Raw genomic sequence first — 20,817 nt, 5'->3', positions numbered from 1 at the left:
TTTTAGGATGTACTGTCTCAAGCTACAGGGGGTCCCAGGTGGTATGATTTAATGAAAGGCTCGTTCTCAGCCCACCTGGCCTGTACATAACCATGGGCCCTGCTTATTCTTGTGCTTTTTTTTTTCTTTTCTTTTGTGGGGCAATGAGTGTTAAGTGACTTTCCCAGGGTCACACAGCTAGCTAGTGTCATGTGTCTGAGGCCGTATTTGAACTCAGATCCTCCTGAATCCAAGGCCAATGCTTTATCCACTGCACCACCTAGCTGCCCCTGCCCTGCTTATTCTTTAACCCAGAAGCAGAAATCTGATTCTCTGTGGTTGGAAGCTTGATTTGTCTGTGCCCCTACCCCACTGGGCCACTGCAACTTGAGTCTGTTTACTGGTTCAGAATATGGGCACTCTGTCTTAGCTCTAGCAGAGACCACAGCTGTTTCCCCCAGCCAACCACTGGGCCCCCTCACCAGTCTGTGAGCGGAGCTTCAGAAGTAGCTGCTGACTCTGATGGTTCTGAGGCTCTGGAGGCGCAGCCTGCCTGGGGCTGGTGCTGTACTCCTCTCTCGGCCTGGTTCCACAGACCTTCCCTGTTGCCCTTTTAAGAAGTCTTTGGCTGGAAAATGGTTTCCCTCTGTTCTTTTGTGGGTTCTGCTGCTCCAAGAGTTGTCTTATGGCATTATTTTGAAGGTATGTGGATGGTTTGTGTTGGGAGCTCCAAGGATCACAGCCCTTCCTCCTCCATCTTGGGTCCACCTCCTAGGACTATAAGTTTCAAAGAAGGTGCTCACCTTCATTGGTTGAAGTTCTCGCAATGACAGTTTATTGTACCAATGAAATCACGGGTCCAGTCCTTATACTTTAATAATATTATTTTCTGTTTTATTACGTGTTTACTACATGTTAGACACTAGGCCACAAAGACAAAAATGAGACAGCTCCTGCCCTGCAGGAGCTTATATTCAGAACAGGGAGAAAACATGTACATCCATAACAATATGCAGAATATATGCAAAATGAATGAATACAGGCAGTAGGCAAAGGAATACATCTGGGGAGGAGGGAATCAAGAAAAGTTTCATGTAGGAGTTTATGCTTACATTGAATCTTAAAGGAAACCAGAGACTTCAAGAGGTAAAAATGAGAAAGAAATGCATTCTAAGTGTAAAGAATAACCAGTTCAGAGACATGTAGATTGTAGATGGACTCATGTGTATAGAACAAGAGGCCAGGATGAAAGTTGTAGAATGCATGGAGGGGAGTAATACGCAAGAAGGCTTGAAATGTAAGAAGGAGCCAGATTTTGAGTAGATTTAAATGATACAGGTAATAGGGAGCCACAGCCATTAATAAGTAGAGTGGAGAATGACATGGCCAACCAATAAGCAGTCTTTCTTTAAGGACTTGCTATGTGTCAGGCACTGTTATAAGTGCTAGAGAGACTAGAAAAAGTGAAAGTAGTCTCTGGCTTCAAGGAACTTACATTTAAATGAGGGAGACAAAATGTACCTAAATAGGTATATGTGAGATATAGAGAAAGTAGATACTTGATAGCATAGAGAAGAGAGCACTAGCAGCTGGAGGCACTGACAGTAGCCTTTAAGTGCCCATTATGTGCCAAGCACTGTGCTAAGAACTGGGGATACAGAAGAAGGCAAAACAAAAATCAAAAACCCTATTTCTCAAGGAATTCACTCCAATGGGAGAGATAACATGCACATAACTCTGTACAAATAAAATATGTAGAGGATACTTTGGGGACAGTTTCAGAGGAAAGTCACTAAGATGAAGGAGGACTGGGGGTGGCTTCTTGCAGAAAGCAGGTGTTTTAGGTAAGACTTGAAGGAAACCAGGGAAGCTAAGAAAGAAAGAAGGAGACCATTCAAGCATGGGGCACAAGCAATGCAGCTTGCAGGGTCAGGAGATGGAGTGTCTTGTGCCAATAACAAGAAAGACAATATCATTGGGTATAGGAAGTAGAGTAGGGAGCCCAGTTATGAAAGACTTTGAATGCTAAATAGAGGATATTCTGTTTGATTCTTGAGGTAAGAAAGGGCCACGGGATTTTTTTGGAATTAGAGGGGGGGTGCCCTTCCAATACATTATGCTCTGACCTTCATTTAGGAAGTTCAATTCAACAGCCAAATGGAGAATGAATTGGAAGTGGAGAGAAACTTGTATTAACAAGACCGATCAGCAGGCTATTGCAATTGTCCAGGCATGAGGTGATGAGAGTCTGCACCAGGGTGGTGGCAGTGTCAGAGGAGAGAAGGGGGTGTGTGTGAAAAATGTAAGGAAGGTGGACACAACAGGATTGGATATACTAGATGAGAGAGGATGAGACCTAGCTTGTGCACCTGAGTAACTGGGAGGATGGTGGTACTCCTCAACAGTAGTTGCTGTTGCTGTTGTTGATTCTTCATTCTCAAAGAGGAGGGTTACATTAGGTGGTGTCATGGCTTGCAGTGATTTGGATCTAAGTAAAAGGGCTGTGTAAAGTCACCAATCTCACTGTCTCCTCTAAAGTCATCTGGGTTCAGTGGCAAGTTACATTTGAGGACAACCGAAGATGGCCTTGGATATTTAAGGCAATTGGGGTTAAGTGACTTGGCCAGTGTCATACAGCTAGTAAGTGTCTGAGGTGAGATTTGAACTCAGATCCTCCCAACTGCAGGGCCAGTGCTCTTTCAACAATAATGAGGTTAGGAAGAGGAGAAGGTTTGGAGGGTGAAATAATGAGTTTGGTTTTGGACAAGTTGAGTTTAAGATGTATCCAAGTCATCCAGTCTGAATAAAAAAGGTATTTAGAGATATGAAATTGGTGTTTGAGAGAGAGGTTATTGCTGAACAGGTAGACCTGAGATTCATCTGTAAAAGAGATCATGATTGAATCCAAGGGAGCTAATGAGACAGCCAAGTGAAATAGTATATGGAGAAGGCCAAGGAGAGAGATATGGGGTACCCCATCTGTTAGTTGGTCATGATGAAGATCTGCCAAAGGAGGCACAGGAGTGGCCAGACAGGTAGGAGGAGAATCAGAAGAGAGCAGGGTCACAAAAACCTAGAAAAGGGGCAGCTAGATGGCGCAGTGGATAGAGCACCGGCCCTGGAGTCAGGAGGACCTGAGTTCAAATCCAGCCTCAGACACTTAACACTTACTAGCTGTGTGACCCTGGGCAAGTCACTTAACCCCAATTGCCTCACTAAAATAAAAAAATAAAAGCCTAGAAAAAAGATGATATCACAGTGAAGAAGTGTGGTCATGGCAGTTCAAGGGAATGATAATGAGTTCTACTTTGGCCTTAATGAATTTAAGAAAACTACAGGCCATCCAATACAAAGAGAACTCTGGGTTCTTGAAGGGCTTGCCAGAAGAGTGTAATCTCTGGTGGGTCTCACTATACTGGAAAGGCTTCAGCCACAGTCCCAGTGACCGAGACTGTGTGTGTGTACTGTCTTAATAGCCACAGGAAAACACAAGGATGATGGTTAAGAGTGATTGTACTTCACCTCTTTGGAGAAAGTACTCACTTTGATGAAATCATAGATCTTGAAATATGGATTAAACAAAGAAACATTTATGGGCTAGCTTAGGATTCCATTCAATGTTTATATCATTGTTCCTATAGGAAAATATGAATTGTAAATGGTTTACTTGTAAATGAAATATAGGAAAACAGTCTTTTCAAGTTCGTGACTGTATTTGGTCTTTTATAATGGGAGTGGTCAATGACAGACAAGTTTTGACCATTTTTCTACTTAATTTTATGTGTAGTTACCTTTAGTTTCTGGTCCTACTTCCATTATATTATCTTTTATGTTTTTACTTTATTGTTGTTGTCCTTCAGAGTATAATATTGACTTAAAAAATACTCATAGCATGGTAACATGTCTGACAGATATTTTGCTTGAGGAAAACCATAATTCATTGATGTAAAACCTAATGAAATTCCCAAATGATGTTATTTCATCATTCCTGTGGTAAAACAGACTCTGACTCTGTGTGTGTACATGCACATCTCTCTATATGTGTGTACGTGCGTGCATGTATATATGTGTATAGTAACTAAATATATATGTATATACACATAGATGGTACTCTTTTTTTTTAATGTGTTGCACATATGCTAAAATATTTTTACTTTTACAGCATATTGTTTGGAGCTTAGTCCAGACTTACTTCCTTGTGGAAATGCAAACAGATTCCCAGTATTTCCAGCTTCCACTGACTCAGCTCTAGAAGTTTTTCACTTGAGAATTTGCTCTAGAAATTCTCAGAAATATCCCAAAAGGTATTTTGACCTAAGGCCACCCATAGTCTGTTAGATGACCCCTTTAGAGTTCTAGTGTTTAGCAGACAATGGAGTGGAAGATTCTGGACCTTGTCCTGACCTTGTCATTGCCATATTCCTGTTATTCAGATAGTGGTGTTGGACCTACCTTAGGATCAGGGTAAATGACTTCCTTTTGCATTTAGCACAAAACCACATGGGGTAGAACTAGAAATCATCTGATCTTATAAACCATATCTCTATTGTTTATTGTTTTAAATTTTCAAACTACAACAGAGTATTATATACATTGTCAGATATGATCACTGTACCATCCAAGAAGTATTTATTAGGCACTTGCTCTATGCCAGTTCCTCTGCTAGGTACTGGAAATACAAAGACAAAAATGAAACAATATCATTATGTACCTTAAAATTAGCCAAAACATTCCTTGATATGAAAACTTTTTACCATGAATGGATTCATTCTCTCACTTTTTTTTTTTAATGACCATCTGAAAGTGGAGTTAAAGTATGTTTTGAAGCAGTCTCTTACAGGGTTTTTTTCTAAATTCCTCTCCAGTGATGAGAGGACACATGCACTCTGAATATTGAGATGGAAGAAAAATTAAAGGGTCTCTGCACCCAAATAATCTATACTATATATTTCTTCCTTTATATAAAAAATAATGCAAAAATAGGGGTCATTATTTTGCTTCCAAATATGCATCTGCCTCATGCTATGGAATCTTTCCAAGGACTGTACAAGCTCAGTCCTTGATCTTAGTAACTTATATACTCTATATTCTATATTAATGATGGAATGTGTTTGGCAACTTAGAAATTGCAACAAATGAAAATGAGCATAAATGGCAGCATTAGTTCTTTCATCTGATGTATCCTTTACATTTCATCTCTCCTTTTATTTCTCCCTTAGGGCATGTGTGTTATCTGTAGTCATTCCCAAACTCAGAATGCCTATTTGAACCAACTACTGGGAAACATTGTTGAGCAGTATATTGGGCGTTTCCTGCCTGCTTCCCCATCTCTTCAAGTCCTTGAACAACATCCTGTTCTCTTGGCATTCAGCAGATCAGGCACCATACCCAAGATTGCATGTCTTCAGAAAATTGTTGTGCAAGTTATAAGGTAACAGTAAATATAGGGGAAAAAGGTGATAATTTCAAGCCACATTTTCCTTTAATGTTTTATTGTTAAAAAGTGATTAGAAGGAGCCATTACATAGAGCAGAAGCAGCAGCAGCAGAGGTGGCAGCAGTTACAGAGCTGCACGGCCAAGATGTGTGACGTCAACGGAGGATCAGGCTGCTGAGGTCAAAGAGGCCTTCCAGCTGTTTGACCGCACAGGGGATGGAAAGATCTTATACAGCCAGTGTGGGGACGTGATGCGGGCCTTGGGCCAGAATCCTACCAATGCTGAGGTGCTCAAGGTCTTAGGGAATCCCAAGAGTGATGAGATGAATGTGAAGGTGTTGGACTTTGAACACTTTCTGCCAATGCTGCAGACCGTAGCAAAGAATAAGGACCAGGGCACATATGAAGACTATGTAGAGGGGCTTTGGGTGTTTGATAAGGAAGGGAACAGTCATGGGCGCTGAAATACGGCACATCCTTATCACTCTGGGTGAGAAGATGACCGAGGAAGAAGTGGAAGTGTTGGTGGCAGGGCATGAGGACAGCAACGGTTGTATCAGCTATGAAGAGCTAGTCTGGATGGTGCTGAATGGCTGAGAACAAAAGTCCCCTTTCCACAAAGAATCCCCTAACTTTCTCAGTGTTAAAATGATCCTCTCTCCCCTGAAGCAACTAACTATATTGTCAGGGTTACCAACATTCTTCCAACCCCTACCACATGCCCTCTTTGGCCTACCTGCTCTCTGCTTTCACCAAATTAAACTTGCTTGCTAACTGCTCCTTTAAAAAAAAAAAAGTGATTAGAAATGATTGACAGCTCTAAAATAATACTTTAAACTATTTTAGTGTTTAGTGTTTAGTGGATTCATGTTTTTAAAAAGTTACTGTACCTTACTACTAGATATAATAAAGAGCTTTAAATGCCATAGCTTTAAACGTTCATACCCTTTGATCCAAGGAAGTTAAAGACATTAAGTTAGAGTATATGTTGAAATATTCACCCAAGCACACCTTGTAGTACCAAAAAGACTGGAAACAAAGTGTGTGCCTATAAATTGGAGAGTTGCTAAACAAATTGAGCATGTAAATGCAATGAAATACTCTTATTATGGGGGAAAAAATGAATATAAAAAATTCAGAGAAACACGGGAAGAATTGTAAGAATTGATTCAGAGTGAAGTAAACAAAATCAGGATATTACTAGCATAATATAAGTGAAAACAGTACCAAAAAAAAACCCCAAAAGATTATTTACAATGACCAGACTCCATCCTAGAAAACAGGAAAAAGTGGGAAACTGTGAGGATTGGTTGGAATGCTACATATGATATTAGATAAGATTGTTTTGTTGACAATTTTTGCTTAAGTGTTTTTCTTTGTTTCAAGGATTCATTCATTTTGGAAGCAGGGGGGCACATTACATTAGGAAATTGATGTTAAAAAAGTGATCATAGAGGGGCAGCTAGATGGCGCAGTGGATAAGCACCGGCCCTGGGTTCAGGAGTACCTGAGTTCAAATCCGGCCTCAGACACTTAACACTTACTAGCTGTGTGACCCTGGGCAAGTCACTTAACCCCAATTGCCTCACCAAAAAAAAAAAAAGTGATCATAGAAACTTAAACTAAGATTGAGAGAAACGACTGGGTGTATGTCTATTTTAAGTGTTTCTGGATGTTTAAGTGATTTTTGTGAAAATCGGTTACAACTCCGGATTCTCCTAGCACTTCTACTCATACCTATTAGAATTCATTGTTTTCAGGCTTTCTACCTTCGAGAATTTTCTCATTCCGCCCCTAATTTTTTAATTCTTTAATCAAATTTCATTTTTCCACAGTCATTTTCCTGGCATATGTGTGTTTCCTACGTAAAGCCACCCTCATCTTTTCTTTCTGCCGTAAGGTTATATAGATACTGCAGTTTAGGACAGAATAAGATCCATCTTTAAAAAAACAAAGACAAAAAGTGACGTTCCTACTAAAGTGGCACCCAGTGTTAACCCTATGACAGATACTATTATATCCTCTATTCAGCTGGTGTTTTCACTTTGTTTTTAGTGCTTTAGGTAGGTCTTTCATAATAAGTAGGTTTTGAAGAATCTGGAGAGGCAGGGAATCACATCAGTGTAAGCGAAATGGTGAAAGGTGATAATGAAAAGGGCAGCAATTTGAGGACCAATTCAGTTAGTCTTTTTTGTGTCAGTAATTTATTTCTTTCCAGGAACTAGGTTATAAATCAACATGCAATTCTTTGGACTTTTTTTCTACTTTGTTTGAGGCCAAAGATTTTGCTAAACCATAGTTCATGTGTTCAAGCATTGGAAAGAGTCAGGAATAAAATAATCTAATCAATTCCCCACCCCACCCCCTTAGTTTCTATTCATGGAATATGTTAGTTATCGATCCACTTTTTATCAAACCCTCAGGTAGAAAATATTCTTAAACCATGCAGCAAAATCAAAGTACTCTAAATTTTTAGAACTAGAATACTTATTTTGGGTCTTCCAATACAATTCTCTCACCTTACAAATGAGGTAACTCAGGATCAGACGAGTAAAGTGAGTAACTTGTACTTTTTATAGTACAGAGGCCCTTGTCATTCCACAAATTTGGACATAGTGCAGTTCAAATCACTCTTGGATAACATAGAGTTAATTTCTTTAACCACCCTCTCTAAAGTCTTTGTCTTCCATCTGCAGCTCTAACTCCTCTCTTGAATCCCAGTCCAATTTCTAACTGGCTGCTAAACATTTGCATTGGACTATATATCATGCTAATACCTGAAACTAGTCTCATCTAAGTCCAAGCATTTATTTTCTAATGTGAAAGCACCCCCCCAAAAAAGTTTCCCTTTCTACCTTTGCTTCTTTTTTTTTTTTTCTGTTTTTCCTGTACTTGGATTCTTTCTTATATACCTCTAGGCTTGAAACTTAAGTTATCTTTAGCCCCACATTCCTTGTCTTTCATATTTAATTGGTTTTATTGATTATTCTTTTATATCTCGATTTCATCCCTGCCTTTCCATTCCCACTTCTGTTGTCACCTCATATTTAGACCACTGCAGTAATAAGCTTCTGTCCCCAGCCCATGCCCCCTCTACTCATTCTTATACACCACTGCTACATTAATCTTCCTTAAGCACCACTTTCAAAATGTGATACTTGACTCAAAAATCTTTGAGTTCCCTGTTGTTTGTAGGTCAGAATCCAAACTCATTAGCCCAGTCTTGCTACACCTAGCTTTCTTTTTCTGTTTCTAGCAATTTTTTTCCCTTTAAGATACAAGGGTAGATATGGCTTTCATGCTCTAGTTTTCAATAAAAAAGAGATTACTATTCCTTGTCACAAGACAGTTTGTCTCCACAATGACCTAATGCTCTAAGCATCATAGAGTTGGAGGGATCTTAGAGGTCACCTACTCCAGTCTTTTTCATTTTACAGATGAGGTCCCAGCCCAAGCCTCATTTGGCCATTGTGTGGGGTCTTGATAGCTGAGAGTGAGTGTGAATAACAATTATTTCTGTTTTGGCCAGAAATCCTGAAGGTCTTCTCCTCCCAGATTGATTTTTTTTTTTAAACTAGGTAAAAAAGGCCATTCTTTGCCTCATTTTTTACCTAGTCTTAACCATTGTTGTTGTTTGTCCTTTGTTGTTGAAGAGGACCATGGCATCAAGGAGGTAATGCCATAACTTGCAGGGAATTAGATTTAAGGGAGGCAGGACTATGCAAAGTCACCAACCTCACTGTCTCCTCCTGAGCCATCTGGATCCAGTGGTAAGATATACCTCCTGACGCCTTTTTTTTTTCTGATAAAAGTATTTTATTATTTTCCAGTTATATGTAGAGATAGTTTTCAACATTTGCTTATATACGATTTCCAGTTTCAAATTTTTCTCCCCCGTTCTCCTAGACAGCAAGCAATCTGATATAGGATAGATATATAGATATATAACATTAAGCATTTCTGCATTGGTCATGTTATAAGAGAAGAATCAGAGCAAAAAAGGAAAAACCTCAAAAAAGAAAAACAACAGCACCAAAACCAAAAGAAATAAGATGGTTCAATCATCATCCATATTCCACAGTTTTGTTTTGTTTTTGTTTTTGTTTTTGTTTTTCTCCTGGATTTGGAGAGCCTTTTCCATAATGAATCCTTTGGAACTTTCTTGTACTGTTGTATTGGTAAGAAGAATCTAATCTATCACAGTTGATCAACACATAATGTTGATGATACTGTGTATAATGTTCTTCTGGTTCTGCTCATCTTACTCATCATCAGTTCATGCAAGTCCTTCCAGGTTTCTCTGAACTCCTCCTGCTCATCGTTTCTTATAGCACAATAGAATTCCATGACATTCATATACCACAACTTGTTCAGCCATTCCCCAATTGATGGGCAACCCCTCAATTTCCAATTCCTTGCCACCACAAAAGGGCAGCTATAAATATTTTTGTACATGTGGGTCCTTTTCCCTTTTTTATGATCTTTTTGGAAAAAGACCCAAAAGTGGTATTGCTGGGTCAAAGGGTATGCATAGCTTTATAGCCCTTTGGGCATAATTCCAAATTATTCTCCAGAATGGTTGAAGGACGACTCTTAATTACCAAATGAGCATTGCCTCAGACAAACTGAGACCTGGGAAAGACCTTAGCTTAAAAAAGCCAAGGTCTCCCACTGCTTCCAGGGCCATCTCCAGTCATCCTGATCTACATTTTGCTGCTGGACCGAGATGGCGCTAGAGGAGAGAATGAGGCTGGTGACTTTGCACAACCCTCCCTCATTTAAATCCAATTCACTTGAAAGTCAGGACATCACTATCCCGATGTCACGGTCCTCTTTGAGAAAAAAGGATTAACGACAGTAACAGTTTTACAGATGAGAAAACTACATGTATAAGTATGCACATAATATATACAGAATAAATATGAGCTAGTTTGTGCGTAGCATGTACCAGAAACTAGGGGGATCAAGAAAGACTTCCTTATAGAAGGTAGTGCTTAAGCTGAGTCTTGAAGGAAACCAGGAATTCCAAGAGCCCCAGGTGAGGAAAGAGTTATGTTCCAAGTATGTGGGACAACAGCCAGTGCAAACACTTTGAAATGGGAGGTGGAATGTTGTATGCACTAATCAGCAAATAGGCCTGTATGGCTACATGATAGGGTGCATGGAGAGCCATGTGTGAGACAAATGGAAAGGTAGAAAGAAGCCAGATTTTTTTGAGATTTAAATACTAAAATATATATTTGATCCTAGAGATAATAGGGAGCTACCAGAGTTTGAGTGGAGGAGATGACATGGGCAGATGTATTCTTTTTTTTTTTTTTTTGTGAGGCAATTGGGGTTAAGTGACTTGCCCAGGGTCACACAGCTAGTAAGTATTATTAAGTGTCTGAGGCCGGATTTGAACTCAGGTACTCCTGACTCCAGGGCCGGTGCTCTTATCCACTGCGCCACCTAGCTGCCCCGGCAGATGTATTCTTAAGGAAAATCATGAAAATCATTTAGGCAGCAGAGTGGAGAATGGATTGAAGTATGGAGACACTTTGAGGTGTGTAATAGTCCGGGCAAGTGACAATGAGGGCCTGAATTAGCATAGTGTCTATGAGTAGAGAAGACTTAAAAGTATCTCTTATATTTGGACAGTGAGAATCTAATAATTACCATTATTAGTAGAGATGGAAATTTAAGGGCTACCTCTTTGAGTATAGGCATTATATCTAAATGGAAGATTCCCTTAGCCTACATCTTAGTGTGTCTCTGAACATCAAAGATAGCAAATTGCAACTGGTTCACAACTATCTGTACACTTAATCAGCTGTAATAGTTCTAATTTTTCTATTTCTTATGTTGTTCTAGAAGCCAGATTCCTGTTATGAGCTAAGACTAAAATTGATACTTCTCTGAAGGAGAATTCAAGTTTAGGAATTATAAGAATTTGTTTTTCAGGCTAGGTCCTTAGCCTACCAGTTGAATGATAGGGTACACTGTGAGGGGAGGGTGTTAACTCATATATGGAAGTTCTTTGTTTATATGAGGATGGTAGAATCTATGTTTATCTCTTCCCCATCTCCATTCCCCTATTTTCTTCCCTCCAAAGAAGATCATGAGAAGGAAAGGTTTCTATGTTACTTTGGAAAATTAGTTGTACTCTTTATAGAAGAAGCAGGAGAATGAGACTTGTGCTATGAAAAAAATAATCAGTTCACAGATAAAGCCTTTTAGGCAAAGTATCTGACTTTATTTGCTCTTAATCACCAAACTGGGCCATTATAGAATGAATGGTTGTGTAGGTTTGTCTTTTCAATTATTTTAAAGCCCATTTGATATCTGAGTTCCTATATCTAGATCCATGATGGTCCAGAAGAACAAAAACTTAAATGTAGAGAGGTGGAGAATTTCTAGGATAGAATGTGGTATCCATTGTCAGACGTGATTACTGTAAGAGTTTGGGTTTTTCCTTTTCCCAAATAGTTTGGGGTTTTTTTTTCCCCCTTATAAGGGAAGATTCAGTTTTAGGCTATATTTATATGTGGGGCATGGTAGTATTTCCAGTAATAGTGGTTATAGAAAAACAAAAAGCAACTTAATTTTTAAAAAAGTTTTGTCAATATAATCATGGAGTTTTCATATCTGTTATGCACCAAAGTGACATTTAGTTCTTCAGTATATCACTCAATCTAAGATGACATTAATATGGGTATTCCCTCTGTTGATACATATTGCAGCTTCCAGTTAGACAATCCTACCTCCTCTCCCACTCTTCATGGAGGAGATCATACCTTTACCTGTGGGTATTCTGTCCAAAGGAATATAAATTCTGATTTCTGAAACCTCCAAATATATTTTAGGATTTACAACTAGATTTCTTTTTTAAGGACCTGAATCACTCTGGCTCTCATTGATTGGCCAACAGTAGTTCCCAGCCCAATCCTCACTGGGTTGTTTTTTGCATTCTGATGACTCAGAGTAAGTGTAAATGGCAGTTGTTTCTGTTTTGGCCAGAAACCCTAATGGTCTTCTTCCCTCCCAGATTGATTTTTTGGGGGGTGGGGTTGGATAAAAGAAGCCATTTTTTGCCTCATTTCTTACCTAGCCTTAATCACTGAATGGGTATTGCCTCGGGCAAACTGAGACCTGGGAAAGACCTTAGCTTAAAAAGGCCAACATTTCCCACTGCATCCCTGGCCATTTCTGGTCCTGATCTATATATTGCTACTGGACCCAAATGGCTCTGGAGGAGAGAGTGAGATGGTGATGTTAAGGGCTAAAATTCTAGCTAAACTGTCTAAAATATCTAATGAGTGGTCGCCAATAAATTATAAGCTTTAGCAAGAGTTAGACTTTTAAGCATTTATTAAGGAGAATAAGAATTTGGTAAAGAGAGAGAGAAAGGCCTAGATTTCTATCTATTAAAGGGAGAGCACATTTCTAGCTCCCTTCTCCGCCAGCGTCCTCAGGAAAGAGCCCCAGAGTCAGCGCCAGTCTCTTCCTTCCTCCTCCCACTCGCTCGCGTCACTTCCTGACTCCTGGTCTTGCCCTCAAAGACCTTCCCTTCATGGGCAGAACTCTTCTACAGTAAGTATCCAGCAGGTGGCGTTATTCCAATCGTTACAGTGACTTAGCACAGCCCTGCCTCACTTAAATCCAATAAACTTGTAAGTCAGGAGATCACCTTCCTCATGTCATTGGCCCTCTTTGAGAATACAGCTAACCAATACCTTTCACCTTTATAATTCTCATGCATTTTCTTCTGTATATCTTCTTTCAGGATGCTCCTCTGGGGAGGCCACTCTCTAGATAGCTTTCCATTTTGTGGATATCAGCAACCTCCTTAAATTTTTTGTTTGTAGTCTCTAGCTCTCACCACAAGAGGAGAAAAGGGAGAGGGATAAGTAATTAAGTACCTACTGTGTCTCAGGTACTCTGCTTACAAATATTATCTCATTTGAGCCTACCTCCTATTTTACTCTTACAGTTTTCGTAGATAGCATTCTTTAGACAGTGATTGCGCCTAATTGGTCTCAGACCTTGCCCTGAATAGCTAAGTGACCCTGACTTGTACTTTCTAGGCCTCAATTTCATCATTTGTAAAATGAGGGGGGTGAACTAACTGACCTTTTAAAATCCATTCCAGCTATAAATCTATTCACTGGAAATGTCATTTCTTGCATTTAAGGACATCACTAGGAAATGCAGTAAAATATGCTCACAGATATTTAAAAGGGGGTTAAATTAACACTTTAAAACAGTTCACTATTTATTTTGATGTTATCTTGAAAGTGTATTTTGTTTAGTTCTGCCATAATCAGAATGAAACATGGACACATTTCTTTTTTTTAGGAAATCTTACATTCAATTTAAAGGATCTTCACCACCTCCTCGATTAGCATCCATTCTGGCTTTCATTCTTGAACTTTTCAAGAATACCAACATGGACATTTGTGACATGGAACAGCTCTTACCTAGTGTGTTGAAATGTTTGCTGTTGGTCAATGAACCCCATGGTGAGTTCACTAATATAGTTAGTATTTTTATCATTGTAGTATAATGGCAATGTTTATGCAGTACTTTTAAAGGTTTGCAGACTGCTTATATGAGACATACATTGCCTCTTTGTTCATAATATTTATTTGTTTATTTTATTTATTTATTTTGGGGGGGGTGAGGCAATTGGGGTTAAGTGACTTGCCCAGGGTCACACAGCTAGTAAGTGTTGTGTCTGAGGCCAGATTTGAACTCGGGTACTCTTGACTCCAGGGCCGGTGCTCTATCCACTGTGCCACCTAGCTGCCCTATTTGTTTATTTTTTAATAGTATTTTATTTTGTTTTTTTAAATAACACGTAAAGATAGTTTTCAACATTCTTTTTTGTAAGATTTTGAGTCCTAAATTTTTCTCCCATCCTCCCTTTCCTCCCTGTTGAAGCCAGAAAGCAATCTGATGTAGGATATATATTACAGTCATGTTAAATATATTTCCACATAAGTCATGTTGTAAGAGAAAAATCAGAATAAAAGGAAAAAAAAAAACCACAAGAAAGAAAAAACAACAACAAAAGTGAAAATAATATGTTTCAATCTGCATTTAGACTCCATAGTTCTTTTTCTGGATGTGGAGAGAGTTTTCCATCATGAATCTTTTGACTTTGTCTTTGATCATTGTATTGCTGAGAAGAGCTAAGTCTTTCACAGTTGGTTATCACACAATGTTGTTGATACTGTGTATAGTGTTCTGTTGGTTCTGCTTATTTCACTCAGCATCAATTCATGTAAGTCTTTCCAAGTTTTTCTGAGATCCATCTACTTATCATTTCTTATAGCACAATAGTATTCTGTTACGTTCATATACTACAACTCGTTCAGCCATACCCCAATTGATGGCCATCCCCATAATTTCCACTTCTTTGCCATCACAAAAAGAGAAGCTATAAATATTTTTGTACATGTGGGTCCTTTTCCCTTTTTTATGATCTCTTTGGGATATAGACTTAGTAATGATTCTGCTGGGTCAAAGGGTATGTCCAGTTTAATAGCCTTTTGGGCTCCAAATTGCTCTCCAGAATGGTTGAATCAGTTCACAACTCCACCAACAGTGCATTAGTGTTCCCACATGTTCTCCAGCATTTATCATTTCCCTATTTTGTCCTATTAGCCAATTGCATAAGTGTGAGGTGGTACCTCAGAATAATTTTAATTCGTACTTCTCTAATCAGTAGTGATTGAGAACATTTTTCATATGGTTGTAGATAGCTTTAATTTCTTCATCTGAGCACTGCCTGTTCATATCCTTTGACCATTTTTCAATTGGGCAATGATTTATATTCTTCTAAATTTGATTCAGTTCTCTATATATTTTAGAAATGAACCCTTTATCAGAAACACTGGCTGTAAAAATTGTTTCCCAGCTTTCTACTTTCCTTCTAATCTTGTTTGCATTGGTTTTGTTTGTGCAAAAACTTTTTTTTTTTTTGGTGAGGCAGTTGGGGTTCAGTGACTTGTCCAGGGTCACACAGCTAATAAGTGTCAAGTGTCTGAGGCCGGATTTGAACTCAGGTATTCCTGACTCCAGGGTTGGTACTTTATCCACTGCGTCAACTAGCTGCCCCCGTACAAAAACTTTTTAATTGAATGTAATCAAAATGATCCATTTTGCATTTCATAATGTTCTCTATCTCATCTTTTGGTCATAAATTCTTCCCATCTCCGTAGATCTGACAATGAAATTATTCTTTCCTTTTTTAATTTGCCTATCATATCACCTTTTATGTCTGATTCATGTACCCATTTTGACTTTATTTTGGGATATGGTATAAGATGTGGTCTGTGCCTAGTTTCTTCTCCCATACTATTTTCTAGTTTTCCCAGAAGTTTTTGTCAATTAGTGAGTTCTTATCCCGGAGGCTAGAGTCTTTGAGTTTATCAAACAAGAGATTGCTATAATTATTTACTGCTGTGTTTTGTGTGCCTGACCTATTCCACTAATCCACCACTTTATTTCTTAGCCAATATCATATAGTTTTGATAGTTATTGCTTTACAATAGTTTTAGATCTGGTACAGCTACGGCACCTTCCTTTGCATGTTTTTTCAGTTTTTTTCTTGATATTCTTGACCTTTTTTTTGTTCTTCCAGATGAATTTTGATACTATTTTTTCTAGCTCTATGAAATAATTTTTTGGTAGTTGGATTGATATGGCACTGAATAAGTAAATTAATTCAGGTAGAATGGTCATTTTTATTATATTAGCTCAGCCTACCCATTTTTCCATTTGTTTAGATTTGATTTTTGTGTGTGAAAAGTTTTATAATTGTGTTTTTGTAGTTCCTGGGTTTGCCTTGTCTGGTAGACTTCCAAATACTTCATATTGACTACAGTTATTCTCTTGCACTTTGCCATATATAGAAATGCTGATGATTTATGTGATTTTATTTTATATCCTGCAACTTTGCTAAAGTTGTTAATATTTCAAGGAGTTTTTAAGTTGTTCTTTAGGATTCTCCAAGTATACCAACATATTTGCAAAGAGTGATAATTTTGTTTCTTCCTTGCCTATTCTAATTCCTTCAATTTCTTTTTCTTCTTATTGCTAAAGCTAACATTTCTAGTACAATGTTAAATAAAAGTGCTGGTAAATGGACATCCTTGTTTCACCCCTGATCTTATTGGGAATCCTCTTAATTTATCCCCATAACATATAATGCTTGTGGAGCAAATTTGGTGGGATTCCTTCTTCATCTGTTTTTCCAAATAGTTTTTATAGTATTGGAATTAAATGTTCTTTAAATGTTTGGTAGAATTCACTTATAAACCCATCTGGCCTTGGAGATTTTTTTCTTAGGAATTTCACTGGTGGCTTGTTCAATTTCTTTTTCTAAAATGGGCTTATTTAAGGATTTTATTTCCTCTTCTGTTAATCTGGGCAATTTATATTTTCTAAAATATTCATCCATTTCATTTAGATTGTCAAATTTATTGGCACATAGTTGGGCAAAATAGCTCCTAATTATTGATTTAATTTCCTCTTCATTGGTGGTGAATTCACGCTTTTCATTTGGTAATTTGGTTTTCTTTCTTTTTTTTTAGAATCAAATTAACCAAAGGTTTATCACTTTTATTGTTTTTTTTTCATAGAACCAGCTCTTAGCTTTAATTATATAGTTTTCTTACTTTCAATTTTATTAATCTCGTTTAATTTTTCAGAATTTCCAATTTGGTATTTAATTGGGAAATTTCAATTCGATATTTTTTCCTAGCCTTTTATTTGAATGCCCACTTCATTGATCTCTTCTTTCTCTTTTATTCATGGTGGCATTTAGACATATAAAATTTCCCCTAAGAACTGCTTTGGCTGCATCCCATAAGTTTTGGTATGTTGTCTCATTATTGTCAGTCTCTTGGATGAAGTTACTAATTTTATGATTTGTTGTTTGACCCACTCATTCTTTGTGATGAGATTTTTTAGTTTCCAATTAACTTTGGATCTCTCTTTCTATGGCTCTTTATTACACATAATTTTTATTGCATCATGATCTGAAAAGGATGCATTTACTATTTCTGCCTTTCTACATTTGATTGTGGGGTTTTTATGCCCTAATACATGGTCAATTTTTTGTGTAGGTACCATGTACCACTGAGAAAAAGGTATATTCCTTTCTATCCCCATTGTTTTCTCCAGAGGTCTATCATATTTAATCTTTCTAAAATTCTATTCACCTCTTTAACTTTTCAAATTTATTTTGTGGTTAGATTTATCTAGTTTTGGCATGGGGGTGGAGGGCTGAGGTCCCCCAATAATATAGTTTTGCTGTCTATTTCTTCCTCTAACTCACTTAATTTGTTCTCTAAGAATTTGGATCCTGTTCCACTTGGTATGTATATGTTTAGTATTGATATCACTTCATTGTCTATGATACCTTTTAGCAAGATGTAGTTTCCTTCCTTATCTCTTTTAATTAGGTCAAAATAGAACTTATTTTGCTTTATCTGAGATAAGGATTGCTACCCCTGCTTTTTTAACTTTAGCTGCAGCATAATATATTCTGCTGCAGCCTTTTACCTTTACTCTACATGTATCTCTCTGCTTTAGATCGGTTTGTTGTAAATAACATATTATAAGATTCTGGTTTTTAATCCACTCTGCCATCTGCTTCCATTTTATGGGAGAGATCATACCATTCACATTCACAGTTATAATTACTAACTGTATTTCCCTACATCCTATTTTTCTTATTTATACTTTTCTCTCTCCTTTCACCATGTTCCTCACAAGTGTTTTGCTACTGACCATTGTCTCCCTCAATCTGCCTTCCCTTCTATGAGCTCTCCTTCCCTTTTGCCCTTTGCCCTTTGCCCTTTTGACTCCTAGTTTTGCCCTCCCTTCTATTAGCCCCACCTCCCTTTTCTTTTGCCTCCTAGTTTTACCTTCCCTTCTATCAGCACCCCACCCTCTTCTTTTCCCTTTCCCCTCTTACTTCCTTATAGGGTAAAATAAAATTCTATACCCAAATGAGTGTCTATGTTATTCCCTCTGAGCAAAATTAGATGAGAGTAAGGTTGAAACAATGCTCAGCCCTCCCTTCTTTCCCTCTATCATAATAAGTCTTCTGTGCTTTTTTATGTGATGTGATTTACCCCATTCTGCCTTCTCTTTCCTATTCTCCCAGTATAATCCTTTTTGTCACCCCTTAAGGTGTTTTGTTTTTTTATCATCACATCGAAATCAACTTATACCTACCCCTCTATCTATGTGTACTCCTCCTATCTGTTCTAATAAAGATACAGTTCTCAAGATTTACAAGTATCTTCTTCCCTTTTAGGAATGTGAACGTTTTAACCTTATTGAGTAACTTGTTTTCATTTTTTTCCCCATTTTAACTTTTTATGCTTCTCTTAAGTCTTATATTTTTAGATTGAATTTTCTGTTCATTTCTGGACTTTTCATTAGGGAAGTTTTAAAGTCCCCTATTTTGTTGAATTCTGATCATTTGCCCTGAAAGATTATGCTTAATTTTGCAGGGTAGTAAGTTCTTGGTTGTAATCCAAGTTCCTTTGCCTTCCAGTCCTATCATATTCCAAGCCCTCTGATACTTTAATGTTGAAGCTACTAGGTCCTGTGTAATCCTGATTGTTGCTCCTTGATATTTAAATTGCTTCTTTCTGGCTGCTTGCAGTATTTTCTCTTTTACCTGATAATTCTGGAATTTGACTACAATATTCCTTGCAGTTTTCCTTTTGGTATCTCTTTCAGCAGGTGATCGGTGGATTACTTTTTCCTCTGGTTCTAAGATAATTGGAGCAGTTCTCCTTGTTAATGTCATGAAATATGCTGTCCAGGCTCTTTTTTTGATCATGGCGCTCAGGCAGTCCAGCTATTCTTAAATTGCCCCTCTTGGATCTATTTTCCAGGTCTGTTGTTTTTCTAAAGAGGTATGTTAATGTTTTCCTCTACTTTTATATTCTTTTGATTCTGCTTCACCTCTTCCTGTTGTCTCATCAAGCCATTCACTTCCATTCCCCAGTAAGCTTTTGCATCTCCCTTTCCATTTGGCCAGTTGTATTTTTAAGGCATTATTTTCTTTTTCCAAGTTGTTGACTCTCTCTTGCATAACTCTCATTTCTTTTCCCAATTTTTCTTTTACCTCTTTTATTTGGTTTATAAAATCCTTTTTGAGCTCTTCCAACAGGGCTTTTTCATCTTGAGATTAATTCCTCTTTCCCTTTAAGGCTTCACATGTAGGCATTTTGACATTGTTGTCCTCTGTGTTTATGTTTTGGTCCTCTCTGTTGCTATAGTAATTTTCTGTAATGAGAGTTCTTTTCTGCTTCTTATTCATATTTTAGCTTATTTCATGCCTTTTAAAGTTGAACTCTGCTCCTGGTGTATAGCATGTACTGTCCCAAACTACTTCTTCTAGGTCAGGGACCCAGTCACTGGCTTTCTGCTCTGAGGCCTTAACAGCTTGTAGATTGCTCACTGCACTGGGGGCCCAGCATGCTTGTGCCTGTTTGGTAGTGGATACTCCAGTTGGCAAATTGCCTTCTGCCTCACACCTGGCTTGCTATGCCACTAGCTTGCTGAGCTAGGACCACTGGTCCTTAGCTGCTGATCTGTGCTGTGGCTAAGGACCTTCTGTTGGCTTGTCCAGTTACCCTCTCTTCTGAGCTGTGCTCCCTTTTTACTCAGATGAAACAGACCTTTCCTGAGAACCTTTTAGGTTTATCTTAAGCTAGAAGATTATAGGTTCTACAGCTCCAGAATCTGTTTAGAAGCTTAATTTAACCTTGTTTCTGAGGAAAATTTGGAAGAGTTCAGGCAACTTCCTGGCTGCTTTCCCTCATCTTGGCTCTACCTGCTCATGCTATTTAGGGTAAAAATTGACAATATAGGTCATTTTATTTTATTCTTGAGACTTGGTCTCCTGTCTTACTCAGGCTAGAAGTGGAACAGCCCTTCATAGGCCAAATAACACTACTGATCAGCTTAGAAACTGTCACCTGCTTCATTTCTAACTTGGGCTGGTTTCACCCACATTTAGACAGCCTGGTCTTCCCCTTACCCCCGAGGCCCACCATGTCGGTCCCCTATATAGTGTGGACCCTTAATTTTATTTAGCCCTATTGTAGTTCAGAACTCCTGAGCTCAAGACAGCTACCAGCCTTCCTTATGACCTCTACCCTCACCCCACCCCTGCTTCTTTACAGTATCAGAAATATAAGCATGAGCCACCAGGTAAAACTCAAATATCGAGAAGGGAAGTAAAATGTCCAGAGTTATACAAATGGTAAATAATGGTACTGGTTTCTCATGTTCCAGAGTACCCCTAGCTATTATTTCCCAGCTGTACAAATGATGGTAATGATGAAGAAAGGCTGGTATTTATATGGTGCTTTAAGGTTTGCAAATTGT

General features: G+C 38.1%; 1 protein-coding gene and 1 pseudogene across 1 annotated transcript in view; both read left to right on the top strand.

The window, feature by feature from the left end:
* The window catches only part of MMS22L (MMS22 like, DNA repair protein), a 174,884-nt gene that overhangs the window by 138,372 nt on the left and 15,695 nt on the right, over positions 1-20,817 (top strand). The window contains 2 exon segments of the mRNA XM_044004415.1: positions 5,199-5,410; positions 13,753-13,916. Of these exon segments, the coding sequence (XP_043860350.1) occupies positions 5,199-5,410; positions 13,753-13,916 (376 nt within the window).
* LOC122753478 lies at positions 5,529-6,012 on the top strand (annotated as a pseudogene).

This window comes from Dromiciops gliroides, chromosome 4, assembly GCF_019393635.1.
Source record: "Dromiciops gliroides isolate mDroGli1 chromosome 4, mDroGli1.pri, whole genome shotgun sequence".
Lineage (NCBI taxonomy): Eukaryota > Metazoa > Chordata > Mammalia > Microbiotheria > Microbiotheriidae > Dromiciops > Dromiciops gliroides.
Note: the sequence above shows the minus strand (reverse complement) of the source record. Positions and strands in the feature narration are given on the sequence as shown.